The sequence below is a fragment of the Salvelinus alpinus genome, chromosome 27, assembly GCF_045679555.1.
Source record: "Salvelinus alpinus chromosome 27, SLU_Salpinus.1, whole genome shotgun sequence".
Lineage (NCBI taxonomy): Eukaryota > Metazoa > Chordata > Actinopteri > Salmoniformes > Salmonidae > Salvelinus > Salvelinus alpinus.
The window spans coordinates 16,469,848-16,495,768 of NC_092112.1; the positions used below are offsets into that span (position 1 = coordinate 16,469,848).

At 47.5% G+C, this 25,921-nt stretch overlaps 1 protein-coding gene across 1 annotated transcript in view; it reads left to right on the top strand.

The window, feature by feature from the left end:
* The window catches only part of LOC139556035 (protein eva-1 homolog A-like), a 167,842-nt gene that overhangs the window by 33,972 nt on the left and 107,949 nt on the right, over positions 1–25,921 (top strand). Inside the window, exons 2-4 of the mRNA XM_071369511.1 lie at positions 4,422–4,645; positions 14,647–14,770; positions 16,671–16,820. Of these exons, the coding sequence (XP_071225612.1) occupies positions 4,422–4,645; positions 14,647–14,770; positions 16,671–16,820 (498 nt within the window). The remainder of the gene's footprint in view (positions 1–4,421; positions 4,646–14,646; positions 14,771–16,670; positions 16,821–25,921) is intronic.

Sequence of the window (25,921 nt, forward strand, 5' to 3'; positions counted from 1 at the left end):
TTTAAATACACCTTACCCAAATACATTTCAACTCCGTTTTTCACAATTTCTGACATTTAATCCTAGTAAAAATTCCCTGTCTTAGGTCAGTTAGGATCACCACTTTATTTGAAGAATGTGAAATGTCAGAATAATAGTAGAGAGAATGATTTATTTCAGCTTTTATTTCTTTCATCACATTCCCCGTGGGTCAGAAGTTTACATGCACTCAATTAGTATTTGGTAGCATTGCCTTTAAATTGTTTAACTTCTGTAAAATGTTTCGGGTAGCCTTCCACAAGCTTCCCTGTAACGCTCGACTTCCTCCTCGTCTGAGGAGGAGCAAGGATCGGACCAAAATGCAGCGTGGTTTGAAGACATACTTATTGTTTATTAAACGAAGACGGAAAAACACTTAAACTACAAAACAATAAACGACGTGAACAGACCTGAACTTGAGAACATATAAAAATGAACGCACGAACAGGAAGGAAGGAAGGAAGGAAGGAAGGAAGGAAGGAAACAGTACCGTGTGGCGAACAGACACAGCAACATAGACATAGACAATTACCCACAACCTGCCTAATGCCTATGGCTGCCTAAATATGACTCCCAATCAGAAACAACAATAGACAGCTGTCTCTAATTGAGAACCAAACTAGGCAACCATAGACTTACCTAAACACCTACACTGAACACAACCCCATAAACTCTACAAAACCCCCTATACAATACAAAAACCCTAGACTAGACAAAAACACATACATCCCCCATGTCACACCCTGACCTAACTAAAATAATAAAGAAAACAAAGATAACTAAGGCCAGGGCGTGACATTCCCACAATAAATTGGCTGAATTTTGGCCCATTTCTCCTGACAGAGCTGGTGTAACTGAGTCAGGTTTGTACGCCTCTTTGCTCGCACACGCTTTTTCAGTTCTGCCCACAAATGTTCTATGGGATTGAGGTCAGGGCTTTGTGATGGCCACTCCAATACCTTGACTTAGTTGTCCTTAAGCCATTTTGCCACAACAACAAATTTTTCTACCTCATAATGCCATCTATTTTGTGAAATGCACCAGTCCCTCCTGCAACAAAGCACCCCCACAACATGATGCTGCCACCCCGTGCTTTACGGTTGGGATGGTGTTCTTCGGCTTGCAAGTCTCCCCCTTTTTCCTCCAAACATAACGATGGTCATTATGGCATTTCTCCAAAAAGTACGATCTTTGTCCCCATGTGCAGTTGTAAACCGTAGTCTGGCTTTTTTATGTCGGTTTTGTAGCAGTGGCTTCTTCCTTGCTGAGTGGCCTTTCAGGTTATGTCGATATAGGACTAGTTTTCCTGTGGATATAGATAGTTTTGTACCTGTTTCCTCCAGCATCTTCACAAGGTCCTTTGCTGTTGTTCTGGGATTGATTTTCCCTTTTCGCACCAAAGTACGTTCATCTCTAGGAGACAGAACGCGTCTCCTTCCTGAGCGGTATGACAGCTGCGTGGTGGTTTATACTTGCATACTATTGTTTGTACAGATGAACGTGGTACCTTGTGGAGGTCTACAATTTTTACCTGAGGTCTTGGCTCATTTCTTTTGATTTTCCCATGATGTCAAGCAAAGAGGCACTGAGTTTGAAGGTAGGCCTTGAGATACATCCACAGGTACACCTCCAATTGACTCAAATGATTTTAATTAGCCTATCAGAAGCTTCTAAAGCCATTACATAATTTTCTGGAATTTTTCAAGCTGTTTAAAGGCACAGTCAACTTAGTGTATGTAAACGTCTGACCCACTGGAATTGTGATACAGTGAATTATAAGTGAAATAATCTGTCTGTAAACAATTGTTGGAAAAATTCCTTGTGTCATGCACAAAGTAGATGTCCTAACCGACTTGTCGAAACTATAGTTTGTTAACAAGAAATTTGTGGAGTGGTTGAAAAACTAGTTTTAATGACTCCAACCTAAGTTTACGTAAACTTCCGACTTCAACTGTATGTACATGTAGGTAGGGGTAAAGGTGACTAGGCAGTCAAGGTAGATAATAAACAGAGTAGCAGCAGCTTGTGTGTGGCGTCAATCTGCATGTGTGTGTGTCTTCTGTATGTTAGCGTATGTAGTGTGTGGGCATGTGTGCTTTGGATTGTCAGTGTAGGATGTGTGACTGTGGGTAGAGTCCAGTGAGTGTGCATAGATCCAGTGCAAGCGAGTGGCTGACTTGGGTGGCTGGAGTCTTGACAATTTTTAGGGTCTATCTCTGACACCGTCTGGTATACATGTCTTGGATGGCTGGGAGCTTGGCCCCAGTGATGTACTGGGCCGTATGACCTACCCTCTGTCGCACCTTATTGGTTGCCATACCAAGCGGTGATGCATCCAGTCAAGATGCTCTCAATGGTGCAGCTGTAGAGCTTTTTGAGGATCTGAGGGCCTATGTCAAATCGTTTTATTCCATCATGCATGTTATAGGTTTCGTTAACAGTAATTTGTCATAAGCTGACACAAACAGTCATGACTGCTTATGACTGCTTATGATAGATGATAAGGTCATTGGTATGATAGTTTTATCTAGCCCTTATGGTCGATGGGTTCAAGTAAAGTGGAACATGGGTTTCAAACCTTATTATGGCACAGGGCCTGTATTGAAAACACTTCCCTACTGCCAATAGGCCGATTTCTGTTCCAAATGGCACCCTATTCCCTATACAGGGCACTACTTTGACCAGAGCCCAGTGGAACCCTATTTCCCATATAGGGCACTACTTTCGACCAGAGCCCAATGGAACCCTATTTCCCATATAGGGCACTACTTTTGACCAGAGCTCCTTGGGACCTGGTCAACAGTAGTGCAATATTCAGAGAATAGAGTATCACTTGAGACGCAGCCTCTGTTTATCTTGACAACTTTTGTCCTGAATGTTCCTCTGCCAGCTGTCAATCATTTGGCTGAATAGTTTCACAAAGAAGGAGGAAAAAAGACACCATATGACAAAGCAGTGCTCCCTCTTTTATCTCCGCTCTCCTTCTCGCAGGCAGGAATGTTAATGGTGCTGGTTCTTTGTGATGGGGTTCAGCTCTCCTGACTGACTGACTGACTGACTGACTGACTGACAGGCTGGGGGCTCACAATGACAGAGAATGGTGGCTAACACCGTAATTAGCTATAGCATTCAAAGAGACAGTCTAGACCTGTGAGGTTTCAAGTAAAATAACATTACAAGTGTTTTATGATTGTTTCCCAATAGGCCTATTTATGTTTTTTTTTTTAAATACACTTTTTAAATATGGAATGCATTTCAAAACATGGTGGTTGGCTAACTGACACCTAGTCCGAGAAGAGACTCACTAACGCTAACAAACAAAGGGATTACCGATGGAGACAGGGTGAGACAAACTCAGGGTTAGCAGACTTAGCACTAGCGCTGGTTAGCTTAGCGAGGGCTTTAGCTCAAGCCTAGGAAGCTCAGATAGCTTTAAATGCTGGGTCTGTTCTTTAGATATGCCTGGAGGCTAACAATGCTAACAGCTAATGACGCTAGGGCCAGGACTTTTAGCGTCTGTGTAGTGTTGTGGTATTCTAGGCCCGGAGCCATGGTTTTTGATATGGTTAAGTGAAGGCAGTCGTTTTGTCAGGGCTTGTTGATGTGTAACATGACTAATGGACCATGGAAACAGGGGGCTCTTCCACAGAAGCTTCCTACTATCTAGACACAAAACCACCTACGCGACCATATTGGCGCTGCCTCCCTTGACAGGGTGTGTCTGTGTTAACGAACAAAAACAAAATATAGCGCAGATAAGACAACACGCTAGCTCTCTCAATATGACATCATCACCATGAAATGAGGGATTAAATTAAAGGAAGGGGGAGAGTGTTTCTTCCGAGGTGGTCCAACCCAGGCAAGACAAAGCAAAGCTTGCCAGGCTGTGTGTGTGATTGGCATTGCTGATTGCCTTATTATCCAGTATGTGTTTTGTTCCTCTTTGATGCCAATTGACTGAGATAGAACTGCTGCAGCTGTGTGCCACACATTCTAAGTAAAAGTCTTTCAGGATTCAACACACCCATGGCTTTGTCCATTTGAACATCCTGGGGACTGTGTGTGTGTGTTTCTTTACACTGGGGAGGTGGAGGAGTGAAATGTCTCCTATTCAGATAATCTTTGTTTTGTAGTGAATGGTCTCCTATTCATCGTGTCTTTTGTTTGGAGTATGATTTTAGGCTTTGCATTCCAGATTGTCTTTAATGCAGTCACACTGCACTGAGGATCAGATCTCACAACACCTGTAGAAGTGATTAGCATCTCAGGAAATACACATTGACATGATCTAGCAATCTGCTGAAAAGATGACCTGGAACACCGCTTGAGAGTTGATGGACTGTAAATAGGTGTTGGAGTGCAGCTGTTTTCGTGGTAACCATGGTGTTTTTCTTATCTCCTAGGTTACCTATCCAAAGTGTTGAGGAACTACACCGAGCAGGCTTGTGACGGCGACTTCCTGTCGGTCCGCTGCCCGCCCCGCACCACCATCACCGTCCAATCGGCTTTCTACGGCAGGAAAGGCCCCTCCCACCCCCAGCAGTGCCCGTCCTACCCGAGATACACCCTTGTAGGGACACACCCACTGGAGGATGACACATATTGTTACATGTCCACTGCACTACAGGTAACCATACACACCCCATGTACTTTAATGCTTCTCTCTGCCACTAGTACAGTAACGACAGTCATTCAATAATGCTCATCTTCTGGTTTCGACATTTGTCCAGGTTGTGTTTCCCAAAAGCCTCTTATCAAAATGGCTCATTATTTTTCTCTCTGGGAAACAATACTTTCTTCTCCTCTTTAGTCAGATCAGGGCCCATATCCATAAAGCATCTCAGAAAAGGAGTGCTGATTTAGGATCACTTTTAGCTATTAGATCACAATGAACAGGAATGGAAGGACAGGGAGAACCAGATCCTATTTTTTTTATTTAACTAGGCAAGTCAGTTAAGAACAAATTCTTATTTACAATGACGGCCTAGAAACAGTGGGTTAACTGCCTTGTTCAGGGGCAGAACGACAGATTTTTACCTTGTCGGCTCGGGGATTTGATCTAGCAACCTTCCGGTTAATGGCCCAACACTCTAACCACTAGGCTACCTGCCTCTAACCACTAGGCTACCTGCTCTAACCACTAGGCTACCTGCTCTAACCACTAGGCTACCTGCTCTAACCACTAGGCTACCTGCTCTAACCACTAGGCTACCTGCTCTAACCACTAGGCTACCTGCTCTAACCACTAGGCTACCTGCTCTAACCACTAGGCTACCTGCTCTAACCACTAGGCTACCTACCTCTAACCACTAGGCTACCTGCTCTAGCCACTAGGCTACCTGCCTCTAGCCACTAGGCTACCTGCCTCTAGCCACTAGGCTACCTGCCTCTAACCACTAGGCTACCTGCTCTAACCACTAGGCTACCTGCTCTAACCACTAGGCTACCTGCTCTACCCACTAGGCTACCTGCTCTAACCACTAGGCTACCTACCTCTAACCACTAGGCTACCTGCTCTAACCACTAGGCTACCTGCTCTAACCACTAGGCTACCTGCTCTAACCACTAGGCTACCTGCTCTAACCACTAGGCTACCTGCTCTAACCACTAGGCTATCTGCTCTAACCACTAGGCTACCTACCTCTAACCACTAGGCTACCTGCTCTAACCACTAGGCTACCTGCTCTAACCACTAGGCTACCTGCCTCTAGCCACTAGGCTACCTGCTCTAGCCACTAGGCTACCTGCTCTAACCACTAGGCTATCTGCTCTAACCACTAGGCTACCTACCTCTAACCACTAGGCTACCTGCTCTAACCACTAGGCTACCTGCTCTAACCACTAGGCTACCTGCTCTAACCACTAGGCTACCTGCTCTAACCACTAGGCTACCTGCTCTAACCACTAGGCTATCTGCTCTAACCACTAGGCTACCTACCTCTAACCACTAGGCTACCTGCTCTAACCACTAGGCTACCTGCTCTAACCACTAGGCTACCTGCCTCTAGCCACTAGGCTACCTGCTCTAGCCACTAGGCTACCTGCTCTAACCACTAGGCTACCTGCTCTAACCACTAGGCTACCTGCTCTAACCACTATGCTACCTGCCGCCCCATCTTAGATCAGTACTCTGTGATGCTTTTTGAATACAGACCCAGGCCTTTGAAACAGTAGCTATAATGCTCTGGGGATTTCAGAGAAGGTTGCACCCTTCTCTCTTTCTCATGTATCCCCCCCCTTCTGGATCCTCATTCACTCATCTACCACATCCCTCCCTCCATCTCAACAGAGCCTGTCGTTGTTTGGCACCTAAAGCCGTCTGAGAAACTTCCAGAAAGAGAAAAGCCTCCACACAACAAGGGTTAAAACCCAGCCAATGCCAATGCCAATGCCGCCACCGCTGATTGCGTAACGCTTTGTGTGAGAATGTTTTCCGGCAAGTGACACACTTTAAGGAGAAGGCATGGAGAGGCAGGCCCAGCCAGCCCTACTACACAAAGCCGTTTCATTGAGTCTTTGCCACGACATCCCCATCTTAAATTGATTGGGGGTGCAACGAATAGACTGAAGGCCTCCTTTTGTGTGGGGGGTACACACACACCCACTCCTGTCCTTTCAGAGTTCTGTTGCCCTCGTCTCCCTCCCACTTTATCTCAAAATAGCTGAATGACGATCATGAGCGCTAAGCTTCAGATCTAGAGATGGTGCCCAAATGAGAGAAACCAACCCAGAGGCCCTCAGTTGCAATCACTTGGTACTAGAGTGTAGCAACTTTGCTCAATGCAACTCTTGTCTGTTCCAACAACGTCTCGAAAGAAACAATTGATGTGATGGTAGCGGTTTTAATCCCGATTTCAAAATCTTTAATATAAAGAGCTTTGAAGACAGGTAGATACGAAGTCACAAGCTTTTTTAGGACTACATGGGGGGTATAGGCTGCTGTACTTTTTCCCATATCCTATCCCTGGCCATTATGTCTCCTTAATGACGCGTGACGACATGACATAAATGTCAGTGTGCTTGAGATTTATGATCTGGCAGCATACGGCAGTAGCACACATATACCAGAAGAACTCTGGGAGGTTGTCTTCTACACACCGGGAGAACACTGGGAGGTTGTCTTCTACACTCCGGGAGAACACTGGGAGGTTGTCTTCTACACACCAGAACACTGGGAGGTTGTCTTCTACACACCAGAACTCTGGGAGGTTGTCTTCTACACACCAGAACACTGGGAAGTTGTCTTCTACACACCAGAACACTGGGAGGTTGTCTTCTACACACCAGAACACTGGGAGGTTGTCTTCTACACACCAGAACACTGGGAGGTTGTCTTCTACACACCAGAACACTGGGAGGTTGTCTTCTACACACCAGAACTCTGGGAGGTTGTCTTCTACACACCAGAACACTGGGAAGTTGTCTTCTACACACCAGAACACTGGGAGGTTGTCTTCTACACACCAGAACACTGGGAGGTTGTCTTCTACACACCAGAACACTGGGAGGTTGTCTTCTACACACCAGAACACTGGGAGGTTGTCTTCTACACACCAGAACACTGGGAGGTTGTCTTCTACACACCAGAACACTGGGAGGTTGTCTTCTACACACCAGAACACTGGGAGGTTGTCTTCTACACACCAGAACACTGGGAGGTTGTCTTCTACACGCCAGAACTCTGGGAGGTTGTCTTCTACACACCAGAACACTGGGAGGTTGTCTTCTACACACCAGAACACTGGGAGGTTGTCTTCTACACACCAGAACACTGGGAGGTTGTCTTCTACACACCAGAACACTGGGAGGTTGTCTTCTACACACCAGAACACTGGGAGGTTGTCTTCTACACACCAGAACACTGGGAGGTTGTCTTCTACACACCAGAACACTGGGAGGTTGTCTTCTACACACCAGAACACTGGGAGGTTGTCTTCTACACGCCAGAACACTGGGAGGTTGTCTTCTACACGCCAGAACACTGGGAGGTTGTCTTCTACACGCCAGAACACTGGGAGGTTGTCTTCTACACGCCAGAACACTGGGAGGTTGTCTTCTACACACCAGAACACTGGGAGGTTGTCTTCTACACACCAGAACACTGGGAGGTTGTCTTCTACACACCAGAACACTGGGAGGTTGTCTTCTACACACCAGAACACTGGGAGGTTGTCTTCTACACACCAGAACACTGGGAGGTTGTCTTCTACACACCAGAACACTGGGAGGTTGTCTTCTACACGCCAGAACACTGGGAGGTTGTCTTCTACACACCAGAACACTGGGAGGTTGTCTTCTACACGCCAGAACACTGGGAGGTTGTCTTCTACACGCCAGAACACTGGGAGGCTGTCTTCTACACGCCAGAACTCTGGGAGGTTGTCTTCTACACTCCGGGAGAACACTGGGAGGTTGTCTTCTACATGCCAGAACACTGGGAGGTTGTCTTCTACACGCTAGGAGATCACTGGGAGGTTGTCTTCTACACGCTGGAACTCTGGGAGGTTGTCTTCTACACACCAGAACACTGGGAGGTTGTCTTCTACACACCAGAACACTGGGAGGTTGTCTTCTACACACCAGAACACTGGGAAGTAGTCTTCTACACTCCGGGAGAACACTGGGAGGTTGTCTTCTACATGCCAGAACACTGGGAGGTTGTCTTCTACACACCAGAACACTGGGAGGTTGTCTTCTACACACCAGAACACTGGGAGGTTGTCTTCTACACACCAGAACACTGGGAGGTTGTCTTCTACACGCCAGAACTCTGGGAGGTTGTCTTCTACACACCAGAACACTGGGAGGTTGTCTTCTACACACCAGAACACTGGGAGGTTGTCTTCTACACACCAGAACACTGGGAGGTTGTCTTCTACACACCAGAACACTGGGAGGTTGTCTTCTACACACCAGAACACTGGGAGGTTGTCTTCTACACACCAGAACACTGGGAGGTTGTCTTCTACACACCAGAACACTGGGAGGTTGTCTTCTACACACCAGAACACTGGGAGGTTGTCTTCTACACACCAGAACACTGGGAGGTTGTCTTCTACACGCCAGAACACTGGGAGGTTGTCTTCTACACGCCAGAACACTGGGAGGTTGTCTTCTACACGCCAGAACACTGGGAGGTTGTCTTCTACACACCAGAACACTGGGAGGTTGTCTTCTACACACCAGAACACTGGGAGGTTGTCTTCTACACACCAGAACACTGGGAGGTTGTCTTCTACACGCCAGAACACTGGGAGGTTGTCTTCTACACGCCAGAACACTGGGAGGCTGTCTTCTACACGCCAGAACTCTGGGAGGTTGTCTTCTACACTCCGGGAGAACACTGGGAGGTTGTCTTCTACATGCCAGAACACTGGGAGGTTGTCTTCTACACGCTAGGAGATCACTGGGAGGTTGTCTTCTACACGCCAGAACACTGGGAGGTTGTCTTCTACACGCCAGAACACTGGGAGGCTGTCTTCTACACGCCAGAACTCTGGGAGGTTGTCTTCTACACTCCGGGAGAACACTGGGAGGTTGTCTTCTACATGCCAGAACACTGGGAGGTTGTCTTCTACACGCTAGGAGATCACTGGGAGGTTGTCTTCTACACGCTGGAACTCTGGGAGGTTGTCTTCTACACACCAGAACACTGGGAGGTTGTCTTCTACACACCAGAACACTGGGAGGTTGTCTTCTACACAACAGAACACTGGGGGGTTGTCTTCTACACACCAGAACTCTGGGAGGTTGTCTTCTACACACCAGAACACTGGGAAGTAGTCTTCTACACTCCGGGAGAACACTGGGAGGTTGTCTTCTACATGCCAGAACACTGGGAGGTTGTCTTCTACACGCTAGGAGATCACTGGGAGGTTGTCTTCTACACGCCAGAACTCTGGGAGGTTGTCTTCTACACACCAGAACACTGGGAGGTTGTCTTCTACACGCTAGGAGAACACTGGGAGGTTGTCTTCTACACACCAGAACTCTGGGAGGTTGTCTTCTACACACCAGAACACTGGGAGGTTGTCTTCTACACACCAGAACACTGGGAGGTTGTCTTCTACACGCCGGAACTCTGGGAGGTTATCTTCTACACGCCAGAACACTGGGAGGTTGTCTTCTACACACCAGAACACTGGGAGGTTGTCTTCTACACACCAGAACACTGGGAGGTTGTCTTCTACACACCAGAACACTGGGAGGTTGTCTTCTACACACCAGAACACTGGGAGGTTGTCTTCTACACGCCAGAACACTGGGAGGTTGTCTTCTACACACCAGAACACTGGGAGGTTGTCTTCTACACGCCAGAACACTGGGAGGCTGTCTTCTACACGCCAGAACTCTGGGAGGTTGTCTTCTACACTCCGGGAGAACACTGGGAGGTTGTCTTCTACATGCCAGAACACTGGGAGGTTGTCTTCTACACGCTAGGAGATCACTGGGAGGTTGTCTTCTACACGCTGGAACTCTGGGAGGTTGTCTTCTACACACCAGAACACTGGGAGGTTGTCTTCTACACACCAGAACACTGGGAGGTTGTCTTCTACACACCAGAACACTGGGAAGTAGTCTTCTACACTCCGGGAGAACACTGGGAGGTTGTCTTCTACATGCCAGAACACTGGGAGGTTGTCTTCTACACACCAGAACACTGGGAGGTTGTCTTCTACACACCAGAACACTGGGAGGTTGTCTTCTACACACCAGAACACTGGGAGGTTGTCTTCTACACGCCAGAACTCTGGGAGGTTGTCTTCTACACACCAGAACACTGGGAGGTTGTCTTCTACACACCAGAACACTGGGAGGTTGTCTTCTACACACCAGAACACTGGGAGGTTGTCTTCTACACACCAGAACACTGGGAGGTTGTCTTCTACACACCAGAACACTGGGAGGTTGTCTTCTACACACCAGAACACTGGGAGGTTGTCTTCTACACACCAGAACACTGGGAGGTTGTCTTCTACACACCAGAACACTGGGAGGTTGTCTTCTACACGCCAGAACACTGGGAGGTTGTCTTCTACACGCCAGAACACTGGGAGGTTGTCTTCTACACGCCAGAACACTGGGAGGTTGTCTTCTACACACCAGAACACTGGGAGGTTGTCTTCTACACACCAGAACACTGGGAGGTTGTCTTCTACACACCAGAACACTGGGAGGTTGTCTTCTACACACCAGAACACTGGGAGGTTGTCTTCTACACGCCAGAACACTGGGAGGTTGTCTTCTACACGCCAGAACACTGGGAGGCTGTCTTCTACACGCCAGAACTCTGGGAGGTTGTCTTCTACACTCCGGGAGAACACTGGGAGGTTGTCTTCTACATGCCAGAACACTGGGAGGTTGTCTTCTACACGCTAGGAGATCACTGGGAGGTTGTCTTCTACACGCTGGAACTCTGGGAGGTTGTCTTCTACACACCAGAACACTGGGAGGTTGTCTTCTACACACCAGAACACTGGGAGGTTGTCTTCTACACAACAGAACACTGGGGGGTTGTCTTCTACACACCAGAACTCTGGGAGGTTGTCTTCTACACACCAGAACACTGGGAGGTTGTCTTCTACACACCAGAACACTGGGAAGTAGTCTTCTACACTCCGGGAGAACACTGGGAGGTTGTCTTCTACATGCCAGAACACTGGGAGGTTGTCTTCTACACGCTAGGAGATCACTGGGAGGTTGTCTTCTACACGCCAGAACTCTGGGAGGTTGTCTTCTACACACCAGAACACTGGGAGGTTGTCTTCTACACGCTAGGAGAACACTGGGAGGTTGTCTTCTACACACCAGAACTCTGGGAGGTTGTCTTCTACACACCAGAACACTGGGAGGTTGTCTTCTACACACCAGAACACTGGGAGGTTGTCTTCTACACGCCGGAACTCTGGGAGGTTATCTTCTACACGCCAGAACACTGGGAGGTTGTCTTCTACACACCAGAACACTGGGAGGTTGTCTTCTACACACCAGAACACTGGGAGGTTGTCTTCTACACACCAGAACACTGGGAGGTTGTCTTCTACACACCAGAACACTGGGAGGTTGTCTTCTACACGCCAGAACACTGGGAGGTTGTCTTCTACACGCCAGAACTCTGGGAGGTTGTCTTCTACACACCAGAACACTGGGAAGTTGTCTTCTACACTCCGGGAGAACACTGGGAGGTTGTCTTCTACACGCCAGAACACTGGGAGGTTGTCTTCTACACGCCAGGAGATCACTGGGAGGTTGTCTTCTACACGCTGGAACTCTGGGAGGTTATCTTCTACCCACCAGAACACTGGGGGGTTGTCTTCTACACACCAGAACTCTGGGAGGTTGTCTTCTACACACCAGAACACTGGGAGGTTGTCTTCTACACACCAGGAGAACTCTGGGAGGTTGTCTTCTACACACCAGGAGAACACTGGGAGGTTGTCTTCTACACACCAGAACACTGGGAGGTTGTCTTCTACACACCAGAACACTGGGAGGTTGTCTTCTACACACCAGAACACTGGGAGGTTGTCTTCTACACACCAGAACACTGGGAGGTTGTCTTCTACCCACCAGAACACTGGGAGGTTGTCTTCTACACACCAGAACACTGGGAGGTTGTCTTCTACACACCAGGAGAACACTGGGAGGTTGTCTTCTACACACCAGAAGAACACTGGGAGGTTGTCTTCTACACACCAGAAGAACACTGGGAGGTTGTCTTCTACACACCAGAACAGTGGGAGGTTGTCTTCTACACACCAGGAGAACACTGGGAGGTTGTCTTCTACACACCAGAACACTGGGAGGTTGTCTTCTACACACCAGAACTCTGGGAGGTTGTCTTCTACACACCAGAACACTGGGAGGTTGTCTTCTACACACCAGAACTCTGGGAGGTTGTCTTCTACACACCAGAACACTGGGAGGTTGTCTTCTACACACCAGAACAGTGGGAGGTTGTCTTCTACACACCAGGAGAACACTGGGAGGTTGTCTTCTACACACCAGGAGAACACTGGGAGGTTGTCTTCTACACACCAGAACTCTGGGAGGTTGTCTTCTACACACCAGAACACTGGGAGGTTGTCTTCTACACACCAGAACTCTGGGAGGTTGTCTTCTACACGCCAGGAGACGTCTTCAAAACGTCTCTTTTTGTTTTAATGGAAGTCATTGCTCGCTTGCCAACTTTGCCCAGGAAAAGGCACCGATCTACTGGTCACAACTCCCACTTCCACACGCAATCATAAATGGGCGCCGCCCAGCATAAAGATGACATACGTCAATAGTGTGATGCATTCTGGTAAAAAATTACAGAAACAAAATTATTGTAAATAATTTTTCTATTCACCTCTAGGAAATGGGAATTTGGTCAGGGAGGGAGGGAGGGAGGTAGAATTCCTTGTTGTGGAATGTAGTAGAATGTTACTCAGAAAAGAAGGAAAGGTGTGAAGGATTCTTCATGCATCCCATCCCAAACATTTCGGAACAGTTCATATGCATATGTTATGACGACATTTTGTGACGTTTTAGTCTTTGGCATGGGTTTCTTCGGCTGTTCACGCTCACAATTCTTTGCAGGAGGCAAGCCTGTTGTCGATAGGCGAAATCTATGTTGTTTCGTCTGTGATTGGTCAACAGTAGGGATTCTTCAATGAAGTGTTTGTTGTCATTTAATGAGAGACAAATCCTTTTCATGCAAATTTCTTCACTTGAGAAATACTTCACCAGACAACTTAGTTCGATGTATTATTGACAGATTTCTTGAGTTACCTTAGATTAATTAGACTATTTTGAGGCAGACTGGCAATGACGTCTCAAGATGGACAAACGGTACTATTGCCGCTTGTTTTTCAAGTGAAAGTCTTTTAAGGGAGTTTGCGAGCACAATCGTTCAGCTAGGCAAAGCATGCTGACGCCTTAAGACTGTGAAATCTGAGCTATGGAAGAAATGCCAGGAAGCTGGAGTGTAGAACTGTTCCCATGGCCTGGAAGGAGAAGGAGATGCCAGGAAGCTGGAGTGTAGAACTGTTCCCATGGCCTGGGAGGAGAAAGAGATGCCAGGAAGCTGGAGTGTAGAACTGTTCCCATGGCCTGGGAGGAGAAGGAGATGCCAGGAAGCTGGAGTGTAGAACTGTTCCCATGGCCTGGAAGGAGAAGGAGATGCCAGGAAGCTGGAGTGTAGAACTGTTCCCATGGCCTGGGAGGAGAAGGAGATGCCAGGAAGCTGGAGTGTAGAACTGTTCCCATGGCCTGGGAGGAGAAGGAGATGCCAGGAAGCTGGAGTGTAGAACTGTTCCCATGGCCTGGGAGGAGAAGGAGATGCCAGGAAGCTGGAGTGTAGAACTGTTCCCATGGCCTGGGAGGAGAAGGAGATGCCAGGAAGCTGGAGTGTAGAACTGTTCCCATGGCCTGGGAGGAGAAGGAGATGCCAGGAAGCTGGAGTGTAGAACTGTTCCCATGGCCTGGGAGGAGAAGGAGATGCCAGGAAGCTGGAGTGTAGAACTGTTCCCATGGCCTGGGAGAAGGGGATGGTTAGGGTGTTTGAAGTGGTTTTTGGTTTGTGTGCCCTCCGGCTTGATCATTGTTCTCTCTCTCTCTCCCTCAATATCTCTCTTTCAATGGTAGAAAATGTTGGATGAGTGCCAGGACAGGAGGATCTGTCAGGTCCTTGTCACCAGTCGTCTCTTCGGGATGGACCCGTGCCCCAGTAGCAGCAAATACCTCATTGTGTGGTACAAATGCATGCCTAGTAAGTCCCTCCCTCATCACCCCTGAGTTTCTTTATCATTTATACTCTACCTTATAGTGACTGATCCTGTCTGTCTATTTCTTACACACGCACGCACGCACGCACACACACACACACACGCGCAAAGAAATCCCTGGTGACACTATGAAGGTTTAAATCCCATTCATACTAATGTGCAGACACAGAAGCCTTGATAATGTGGATGCAAGTTGGCATTTATTGGGTTGACTCATGTACTGGAGGCAGCTCTGCAGGGTGGTCACTAGCTGGCACACCCACAAAGTCATAAAATCAGATTTTAACCTTGACCTTGATCATACCGTTTATTTTATGCCTAACTAACTTGAAATTGAGACCAAAAAGCTATTTTTTGTTTTCCGATATATAGACAATTTTGACTTTGCAGCTGGTCCATCTAGTGGAAATCGCTCTGCCTCTAAGACAAGAGTCATCCCAATGATTGTCAACCTGCAATGTGGATGTGTTTAGCCATGCACAGGTATTCCACAAACAGAGCCCAGTCACAGTAACCTGTGACAGCTGAACTCCCTGAAAATCAAAACTATGGACATGGGGGAGTGGAACAGGAATGCAGCGGAGAAGACTGGGACAAGGAATGAGGGAAAGGGAATGAGAGAGAGAGAGAGATGATTTTCAACCCAGCTCTCTCTCCCTCTCTCTCTATTCATCTGTTTCCATCCCTCCCTTACCCTCTTTCCTTTCAGAGGCAGTGACACCTGCTCGTTGCACCTCACTAAAACCCCACTTAGATCCTACAGAGACATTTCTCTGTCGCCCAGAAGTCATTGGTTAAGTGACAGAGGACAAAAGAGCTGTTGATTGGTCCAGGGTCAGGGTAGTGGAGGGGTCAGTGGAGTGAGTGGCCACTCCCAGTCAGTCTAGTGTGACCAGACCACAGCTCAGGAATAACATGAATGGATTTAGCTACTACAACACCCTGGGTGGCTGGGATTACACCACTGGTATTCTGGCTCTGAGAGAAGGGATTACACCACTGGTATTCTGGCTCTGAGAGAAGGGATTACACCACTGGTATTCTGGCTCTGAGAGAAGGGATTACACAACTGGTATTGTGGCTCTGAGAGAAGGGATTACACCACTGGTATTGTGGCTCTGAGAGAAGGGATTACACCACTGGTATTCTGACTATGAGAGAAGGGGTTACACCACTGGTATTCTGACTATGAGAGAAGGGGTTACACCACTGGTATTCTGGCTCTGAGAGAAGGGATTACACCACTGGTATTCTGGCTCTGAGAGAAGGGATTACACCACTGGTATTCTGGCTCTGAGAGAAGGGATTACACCACTGGTATTCTGACTCTGAGAGAAAGGATTACACCACTGGTATTCTGGCTCTGAGAGAAAGAGAGAAGGAGGGAAGGGAGGAAAGATGGATGGGGAGAGAGGTTTAAATTTGAGGATGTAGGACAGAAAGAGTGAGGGAAGGCTCATGGTGCTTAGAAAGGGATGATGGAGAGAAGTATTTAGAACACACACACACCTGAATACCTGAACACCTGCACACTTTCACACCTTCACACATGCACACCTGAACACCTGCACACTTTCACACCTTCACACATGCACACCTGAACACCTACACACTTTCACACCTTCACACGTGCACACCTGAACACCTGCACACTTTCACACCTTCACACGTGCACACCTGAACACCTGCACACTTTCACACCTTCACACGTGCACACCTGAACACCTGCACACTTTCACACCTTCACACGTGCACACCTGAACACCTGCACACTCACAGGGAACATAAAAGGCTAACTTCAGAGTAAGCCTGAGACCGACAGAAAGGGTAAGGTGTGTCTGTGATGATACTAAAGATGATATCTCTCCCTCCACCCCCTTCCAGATGAGTATAAGAGTACGGTGGTGTGTGAGGAGGAGAGGATGAAGCTGAGCTGTAAACAGGGGATGCAGATCGCCGTCTACTCTGCCATGTTTGGTCGAACCCAACAGGGGACCCTGGAGTGTCCTACCCACCACAGGGCACCCTCCGTAGGTAAGACCGTCACCCATGTATAGAACCTGGAGTTTTCCTCAAAGCTTGATCTGATCATTCAACACTCTTGGCCTGTAGTCTCTAGGTAACTAGGACTGAAAGGTTTTCTCAGAATAACCATCTGGCCTTTATGGCCACACATGTACTCTTCTAATATCCACCCGTCACAGCGAGAAGAGGACTGGCCACCCCTCAGAGCCTGGTTCCTCTCTAGGTTTCTTCCTAGGTTCCTGTCTTTCTAGTGAGTTTTTCCTAGCCACCGTACTTCTACATCTTCATTGCTTGCTGTTTGGGGTCAGGAAGTAATCACTCACATACTGGATCAGGAAGTAATCGCTTATATACTGGATCAGGAAGTAATCACTCATATACTGGATCAGGAAGTAATCACTTATATACTGGATCAGGAAGTAATCACTTATATACTGGATCAGGAAGTAATCACTAATATACTGGATCAGGAAGTAATCACTCACATACTGGATCAGGAAGTAATCACTAATATACTGGATCAGGAAGTAATCACTTATATACTGGATCAGGAAGTAATCACTCACATACAGTGTTTCTGATGGTTGGTTCTGTATTCATGAGGTTTCAAATGCTTGTAGGATATGCCTATAGTGGACACACACAGCCAAAGGAATAGGTGTGGACTTTATATCAGAGTTCTCTGTCATCCACAGGGGAGAGTTTGGCTCGTAGTAAAAGGACAGGATTGAGGTGTGTTTGTGTATGTCTGTGCTTGTGAGTGTAATTTTTATTAGGATCCCCATTAGCTAATGCCGTAACGCTAGCTAATCTTCCTGGGTTCCAACACCAATTAACAAGACATTACAAACAACCACAAATCAAGACTTCACAAACATTCAACAAGTAGACAATACAGACAAATAAATACCTGTGTATCGGCGTTCCTCTCTCTCTTCATACGAAGAGGAGGAGCAGGGATTAAACCAAGGTGCAGCGCGTTGAAATGACATACTGAAGTTTATTTCAACAAGAACAAAACGAACTATACTTGAAATGATACAAAATAACAAAACGAAAGTAGACAGACTTAGAACGACGAACTTACATGAAATACGAAGAACGAACGAACAAGTACTTACTACAAAACAAACGAACGAACGAACGAAACAGTCCCGTATGGTGCAAACATATACACAGACACAGGAGACAACCACCCACAAACAAACAGTGTGAACAGCTAACCTATATATGGTTCTCAATCAAAAGACAACGTCAAACACCTGTCTCTGATTGAGAACCATATAAGGCTGATTACAATAGACCTAAACATAGAAACACAAAACATAGAAATGCCCACCCAAACTCACGTCCTGACCAACAAAACATACAAAACTAACAGAAAACAGGTCAGGAACGTGACATAACCCCCCCCTCAAGGTGTGAACTCCGGGCGCACCAGCACAAAGTCTAGGGGAGGGTCTGGGTGGGCATCTGACCACGGTGGTGGCTCAGGCTCTGGACGAGGTCCCCACCCCACCATAATCAATCCCAGCTTACTTCTCCCCTTTAGAATGACCACCCCATTATTCCACCCACCTAATATAAGGGGCAACACCAAGATAAGGGACAGCTCCGGGACAAGGTAGATCAGGACAGCGAGGTAGGTCGGAATAGAGAGATAGCTCAGAATAGAGAGGTAGCTCAGGATAGAGAGATAGCTCAGGATAGAGGGGCAACTCCGGACAGAGAGACAGCTCTGGACTGAGGGGCAGTTCTGGATTACTAGCCGCTTCGGGCTGAGGGGCAGCTCATGGCAGGCTGACGGCTCTGGACGCTCATGGCAGGCTGACGGCTCTGGACGCTCATGGCTCGCTGACGGCTCTAGACGCTCATGGCTCGCTGACGGCTCTGGCTGCTCATGGCTCGCTGACGGCTCTGGCTGCTCATGGCTCACTAACGGCTCTGGCAGATCCTGTCTGGCTGGCGGCTCTGGCAGATCCTGTCTGGTTGGCGGCTCTGGCAGATCCTGTCTGGTTGGCGGCTCTGGCAGATCCTGTCTGGTTGGCGGCTCTGGCAGATCCTGTCTGGTTGGCGGCTCTGGCAGATCCTGTCTGGTTGGCGGCTCTGGCAGATCCTGTCTGGTTGGCGGCTCTGGCAGATCCTGTCTGGTTGGCGGCTCTGGCAGATCCTGTCTGGTTGGCGGCTCTGGCAGATCCTGTCTGGTTGGCGGCTCTGGCAGATCCTGTCTGGTTGGCGGCTCTGGCAGATCCTGTCTGACGAATGGCTCTAGCGGCTCCTGACTGACTATCGGCTCTGACGGCTCGGGACAGACGGGCGGCTCTAATGGCTCGGGACAGACGGATGGCTCAGATGGCGCTGGGGAGACGGATGGCTCAGATGGCGCTGGGGAGACGGATGGCTCAGATGGCGCTGGGGAGACGGATGGCTCAGATGGCGCTGGGGAGACGGATGGCTCAGATGGCGCTATGGAGACGGATGGCTCAGATGGCGCTATGGAGACGGATGGCTCAGATGGCGCTATGGAGACGGATGGCTCAGATGGCGCTATGGAGACGGATGGCTCAGATGGCGCTATGGAGACGGATGGCTCAGATGGCGCTATGGAGACGGATGGCTCTGGCCGGATAAGGCGCACTGTAGGCCTGGTGCGTGGTGCCGGAACTGGAGGCACCGGACTGGAGACACGCACTTCCAGGCTAGTGCGGGGAGCAGGGACAGGGCACACTGACATCTCAAAGCGCACTATAGGCCTGGTGCGTGGTACCGGCACTGGTGGCACCGAGCTGAGGGCACGCACATCAGGACGAGTACGGGGAGAAGGAACAGTGCGTACAGGGCTCTGGAGACGCACAGGAGGCTTAGTGTGTGTTGTCGGAACTGAAGGCACCGAACTGGATACACACTCCATATGAAGAGTGCGTGGAGGAGGAACAGGGCTCTGGAAACGCACTGGAAGCCTGGTGCGTGGTGTAGGCACTGGTGGTACTGGGCTGGGGCGGGGAGGTAGCGCCGGAAATACCGGACCGTGCAGGCGTACTGGCTCTCTTGAGCATTGAGCCTGCCCAACCTTACCTGGTTGAATGCTCCCGGTCGCCCGACCAGTGCGGGGAGGTGGAATAACCCGCACCGGGCTATGTAGGCGAACTGGGGAAACCATGCGTAAGGCAGGTGCCATGTATGCCGGCCCGAAGAGACGCACTGGAGACCAGACGCGTTGAGCCGGCCTCATGACACCTGGCTCAATGCCCAATCTAGCCCTACCAGTGCGGGGAGGTGGAATAACCCGCACCGGGCTATGCACACGTACAGGAGACACCGTGCGCTCTACTGCGTAACACGGTGTCTGCCCGTACTCCCGCTCTCCACGGTTAGCCTGAGAAGTGGGCGCAGGTCTCCTACCTGCCCTTGGCCCACTATCTCTTAGCCTCCCCCCCAAGAAATTTTTGGGTAGTACTCACGGGCTTTTCAGGCTTCCGTGCTAGACGCGTCCCCTCATAACGCCGGTTTTTGGCTTGATTCTCCGGCCTCCAGCCTTGCTTCCTTGCTGCCTCCTCATATCGCCTCCTCTCAGCTTTAGCTGCCTCCAGCTCCTCTTTGGGGCGGCGATATTCTCCTGGCTGCGCCCAGGGTCCTTTGCCTTCTAGGTCTTCCTCCCATGTCCATTTCTCCAAATAATTCAGCCTCTCCTGTTGCGTGTTCCACTGCTCGAACTCACGCTGCTTGGTTCTGGTTCGGTGGGTGGTTCTGTATCGGCGTTCCTCTCTCTCTTCATACGAAGAGGAGGAGCAGGGATTAAACCAAGGTGCAGCGCGTTGAAATGACATACTGAAGTTTATTTCAACAAGAACAAAACGAACTATACTTGAAATGATACAAAATAACAAAACGAAAGTAGACAGACTTAGAACGACGAACTTACATGAAATACGAAGAACGAACGAACAAGTACTTACTACAAAACAAACGAACGAACGAACGAACGAACGAACGAACGAAACAGTCCCGTATGGTGCAAACATATACACAGACACAGGAGACAACCACCCACAAACAAACAGTGTGAACAGCTAACCTATATATGGTTCTCAATCAGAAGACAACGTCAAACACCTGTCTCTGATTGAGAACCATATAAGGCTGATTACAATAGACCTAAACATAGAAACACAAAACATAGAAATGCCCACCCAAACTCACGTCCTGACCAACAAAACATACAAAACTAACAGAAAACAGGTCAGGAACGTGACAACCTGACAGGAAATACATTTAACATTCAGTTGATACTTTCTATATCCTGTCCAGTCATATGGTCTATCACATTATATGTTCTTTTATTTTTTTCTTGAAGGTGGATTGACTTTTTGCCTGAGAAATATGGGTTGGTAAAGAGTTCCATTCAGCTATGGCTCTATATAAAACTGTAGATTAAGGTGATTTGTTCTTGGCTTGGGTTGTCTTAGCTGCCCTGAATTTGCCTGTCTGGTTTGGCGGTTATGTGTGTTGCTAGTATGTACTAACTGCACTGAAAAATACTGTTTTCTTTTTTAAATAGAACATTCCTAAAGAAAGTCAGAAGACTAGATAGTAATTTGTTTTTAACAAGTGTGTGTGAGTGTGTGTGTGTGTGTGTGTGTGTGTGTGTGTGTGTGTGTGTGTGTGTGTGTGTGTGTGTGTGTGTGTTGTAGAGGCTGTATCGAGATATCTCACAGGCAGCAATGTTGTTGAAGGGAATTTTAATGGCTGTATTCTTGGATCTAATCAAATAAAAACAGACCAAATCAAATTGTATTTGTCACGTGTCGAATACAACAGGTGTAGACTTTACTGTGAAATGCTTACTTACAAGCCCTTAACCAACAAAGCAGTTTTAAGAAAAATAATGAAAAAGCAGCAGTAAAATAACAACAGCGAGGTTATATACAGGGGTACCGGTACAGAGTCAATGTGGAGGCTATATACAGGGGGTACCAGTACAGAGTCAATGTGGAGGTTATATACAGGGGGTACCAGTACAGAGTCAATGTGGAGGCTATATACAGGGTGTACCAGTACAGAATCAATGTGGAGGCTATATACAGGGGGTACCAGTACAGAGTCAATGTGGAGGCTATATACAGGGGTACCAGTACAGAATCAATGTGGAGGCTATATACAGGGGTACCAGTACAGAATCAATGTGGAGGCTATATACAGGGGGTACCAGTACAGAATCAATGTGGAGGCTATATACAGGGGGTACCAGTACAGAATCAATGTGGAGGCTATATACAGGGGGTACCAGTACAGAATCAATGTGGAGGCTATATACAGGGGGTACCAGTAGAGAGTCAATGTGGAGGCTATATACAGGGGTACCAGTACAGAGTCAATGTGGAGGCTATATACAGGGGGTACCAGTACAGAGTCAATGTGGAGGCTATATACAGGGGGTACCAGTACAGAGTCAATGTGGAGGCTATATACAGGGGGTACCAGTACAGAATCAATGTGGAGGCTATATACAGGGGTACCAGTACAGAGTCAATGTGCGGAGGCACCAGTTAGTCCAGGTAAATGAGTTAATGTACTGTACATGTAGGTAGATTGGTGCAGTGAAATGTGTTTTCACCTTGTCTGCTCTGGTATTCAATCCAGCAATCTTTTGGTTTCTGACCTAACACGCTAACCGCTAGGCTACCACTCCCCTTTAGGATAGGTAGGTGTCACTCCAACTACAGCTACTCTGTTGGCCAACAGTCATTCCATGGAATCGTCTATCAGGCACCAAACGAAAGGAAACAGACAGAAACTCTCATTTTAGTTTTCCGTTGCTAACGTTTGAAAACATTTTTCTATTTTTTATTTAACCTTTATTTAACTAGGTAAGTCACTGGCCAAACCCGGACGACGCTGGGCCAATTGTGCGCCGCCCTATGTCCTGATAATTTGTCTCCTTTGAAAAGTATAGAGGCATGTGTGGGTGTGGGTGAGTGGGTCAAATGTCATTGGCACAATTCACGATTCAAACAATGCACTGGGGACATGCCCCCAAGTGTGTGTGTGTGTGTGTGTGTGTGTGTGTGTGTGTGTGTGTGTGTGTGTGTGTGTGTGTGTGTGTGTGTGTGTGTGTGTGTGTGTGTGTGTGTGTGTGTGTGTGTGTGTGTGTGTGTGTGTGTGTGTGTGTGTGTGTGTGTGTGTGTGTGTGTGTGTGTGTGACAGGGGTGTCAGGATAGGGCCAGGAGGCTGAATCAGGTGTCAGAGTCAGATATCGACAGTGTGTGTGTCCTTCATGTGATATGAGCAGCCAGTCAGTCAGTCAGTGGGTGGATCCCAAATGGCACCCTAAGCCCTATAGAGTCCATTACTTTTGACCAGGGCCCATGGGGCTATTTTAAGACCAACTTAGAAAGAGGGCACACAAAATCTATTCCCCCTCAGGAGACTGAAAAGATTTGACATGGGTCCTCAGATCCTCAAAATGTTTTACAGCTGCAACGTCGAGAGCATCCTGACGGGTTACATCACTGCCTGGTATGGCAACTGCTCGGCCTCCGACCGCAAGGCACTACAGAGGGTAGTGCGATCGGCCCAGTACATCACTAGGGCCAAGCTTCCTGCCATCCAGGACCTCTATACCAGGCGGTGTCAGAGGAAGGTCATAAAAATTGACAAAGACTCCAGCCACTCTAGTCATAGACTGTTCTCTCTGCTACCGCACGGCAAGCGGTACCGGAGTGCCAAGTCTAGGTCCAAGAGGTTCTACCCCCAAGCCATAAGACTCATGAACAGCTAATCAAATGGCTACCCAGACTATTTGCGTTACCCCCCCCCCCCCCTCTTTTACGCTGCTGCTACTCTCTTGTACTATCTATGCATAGTCACTTTAATAACTATGTACATATTACCTCAACTAACCGGCACATTGACTTTATTGTTATTTTACTGCTACTTTCCTTTCTTTCTTTTTTTGTAGGTATTTTTCTAAACTGCATTGTTGGTTAAGGGCTTGTAAGTAAGCATTACACTGTAAGCTCTACACCTGTTGTATTCCACGCATGTGACAAATAATCACCACTGGCAGGTGGACAAGGAATATAGGACAGTTTGTGAGTTAAAACAGAGTCTGTTTTTTTCCCCGCAGCAACGATGCCATTTCCTACTGTTGAGGTAGTTGAGGGGCTGTCCTATACGGTTTTACTACAGAAAGACACAAGACTATCATGGTATAATGGGGAGATGTCAGACTTAGTACACAAAACATAATTCTCTAAAAATCTCTTTACAGGCTCGGACACTCAGCGTGACATTTTCATAATGCAAAAGAGCACAGATCATCATAATTCATTTTTAAACTTCTCTTCGACAATGCTCTCACTGTAAGGTAGCCTCAAACTACCATCCAGATCTGCGAGCTCACATACATATATTTCACTACACTGAATCAGCTAAACACATGTATTTAAGCTTGCCTGATCTGGACGGTAGTACGAGGCTAGTTCTAAGGAGGGTTTACACTAACTTAAGCACAGAGCAAATCTCCTCCCAGTCCCCTTCTTTCTCATATTTTCCCTGTGCTGTGTATTTCATATAACTGTCCCAATCATTGACTCTCTCTCACCATGTCCCACTGCCCCACAAACTGTCCCCTACTTGATTCCCCCGGTCGTCTTCCCTTACATGTGGCACCATGTCACCGTACAGAGAAAGTGAAGTGAGGTTTTATTGAGTGACAGACCAGACTAACAGTGTTAATGATGCTTTCCCCTCCTGTGTAATACCAGGACCAAGGTGTCTGGGGACACTGTTTGTTTGTGCCCAGGTCTGACTTTTCTAAGTTGGTCTTTAAGGATTTTGTTCTCAGAATAGTTGTGGATCTTTCCTGATCAGAAACCCACCTAAGAAGTATGGCTCTGGTCCTGTAGCCTGAAGAAGACTGCTCATCTGATATCGGCACAGTACAAACTCATACATTTTCAACAAAAAAAATTCAATGTTTGACTGAATTTAAAAAATGAAGTGACCCCAACATTGTTTGTTAGTGTAGTCCTACAAACACACTGTTACAACCATTGAGCTTCATGTTATTGAGTATGTGACTTAGCAGCACAGTGCACACTCTGTCTTGATTTGTGAAGTAGGCTGACGAATCCCATGTTATGTGTTCTGGAACAATTTGTGTGTTTGACCCTTCTCTGGATGTCTTGATGATAACAGCCCGAGTCAGAGGCCTCTGAGGTGACCAGGCACTTCAATGTCAGGAAATGACACAGGAGGAACATTGTGCAGCAGTCACATATACACACACGTTTAGGCGCCACAGGGGTGTTTTTATAGCCTCTGATAATCTATCAGTTTACACAGAGGTGCGTGTGCGCCAACGACTGAAATAACGTTAGTGTTTTTAGATATGTACTCTGTTTTTTTAAAGATATGAATGTTTCTGTTTTAGACACAGTATGTATGCTTTTGTTAATACATATGTATGTTTTTGTTTGATAAAGATTGTATCACTAAAAACAAATGTGCATAGGTTTTACTGTTTTATTAACTCAGCCTAATATTGTTAAATTACACTACCAGTCAAAAATTTGGACAGACCAACTTATTCAAGGGTTTTTCTTTATTTTGACTATTTTCTACATTGTAGAATAATAGTGAAGACATCAAAACTATGACATAACACATATGGAATCATGTAGTAACCAAAGAAGTGTTAAACAAATCAAAATATATTTTATATCTGATATTCTTCAAAGTAGCCACCCTTGGCCTTGATGACAGCTTTGCACACTCTTGGCATTCTCTCAACCAGCTTCACCTGGTATGCTTTTCCAACAGCCTTGAAGGATTTCCCACATATGCTGAGCACTTGTTGGCTGCTTTTCCTTCCTTCACTCTGTGGTCCAACTCATCCCAAACCATCTCCTCAATTGGGTTGAGGTCAGGTGATTGTGGAGGCCAGGTCATCTGATGCAGCATTCCATCACTCTCTTTCCTGGTCAAATATCCCTTACACAGCCTGAAGGTGTGTGTTGGGTCATTGTCCTGTTGAAAAACAAATGATAGCGCAAACCAGATGGGATGGTGTATCGCTGCAGAATGCTGTGGTAGCCATGCTGGTTAAG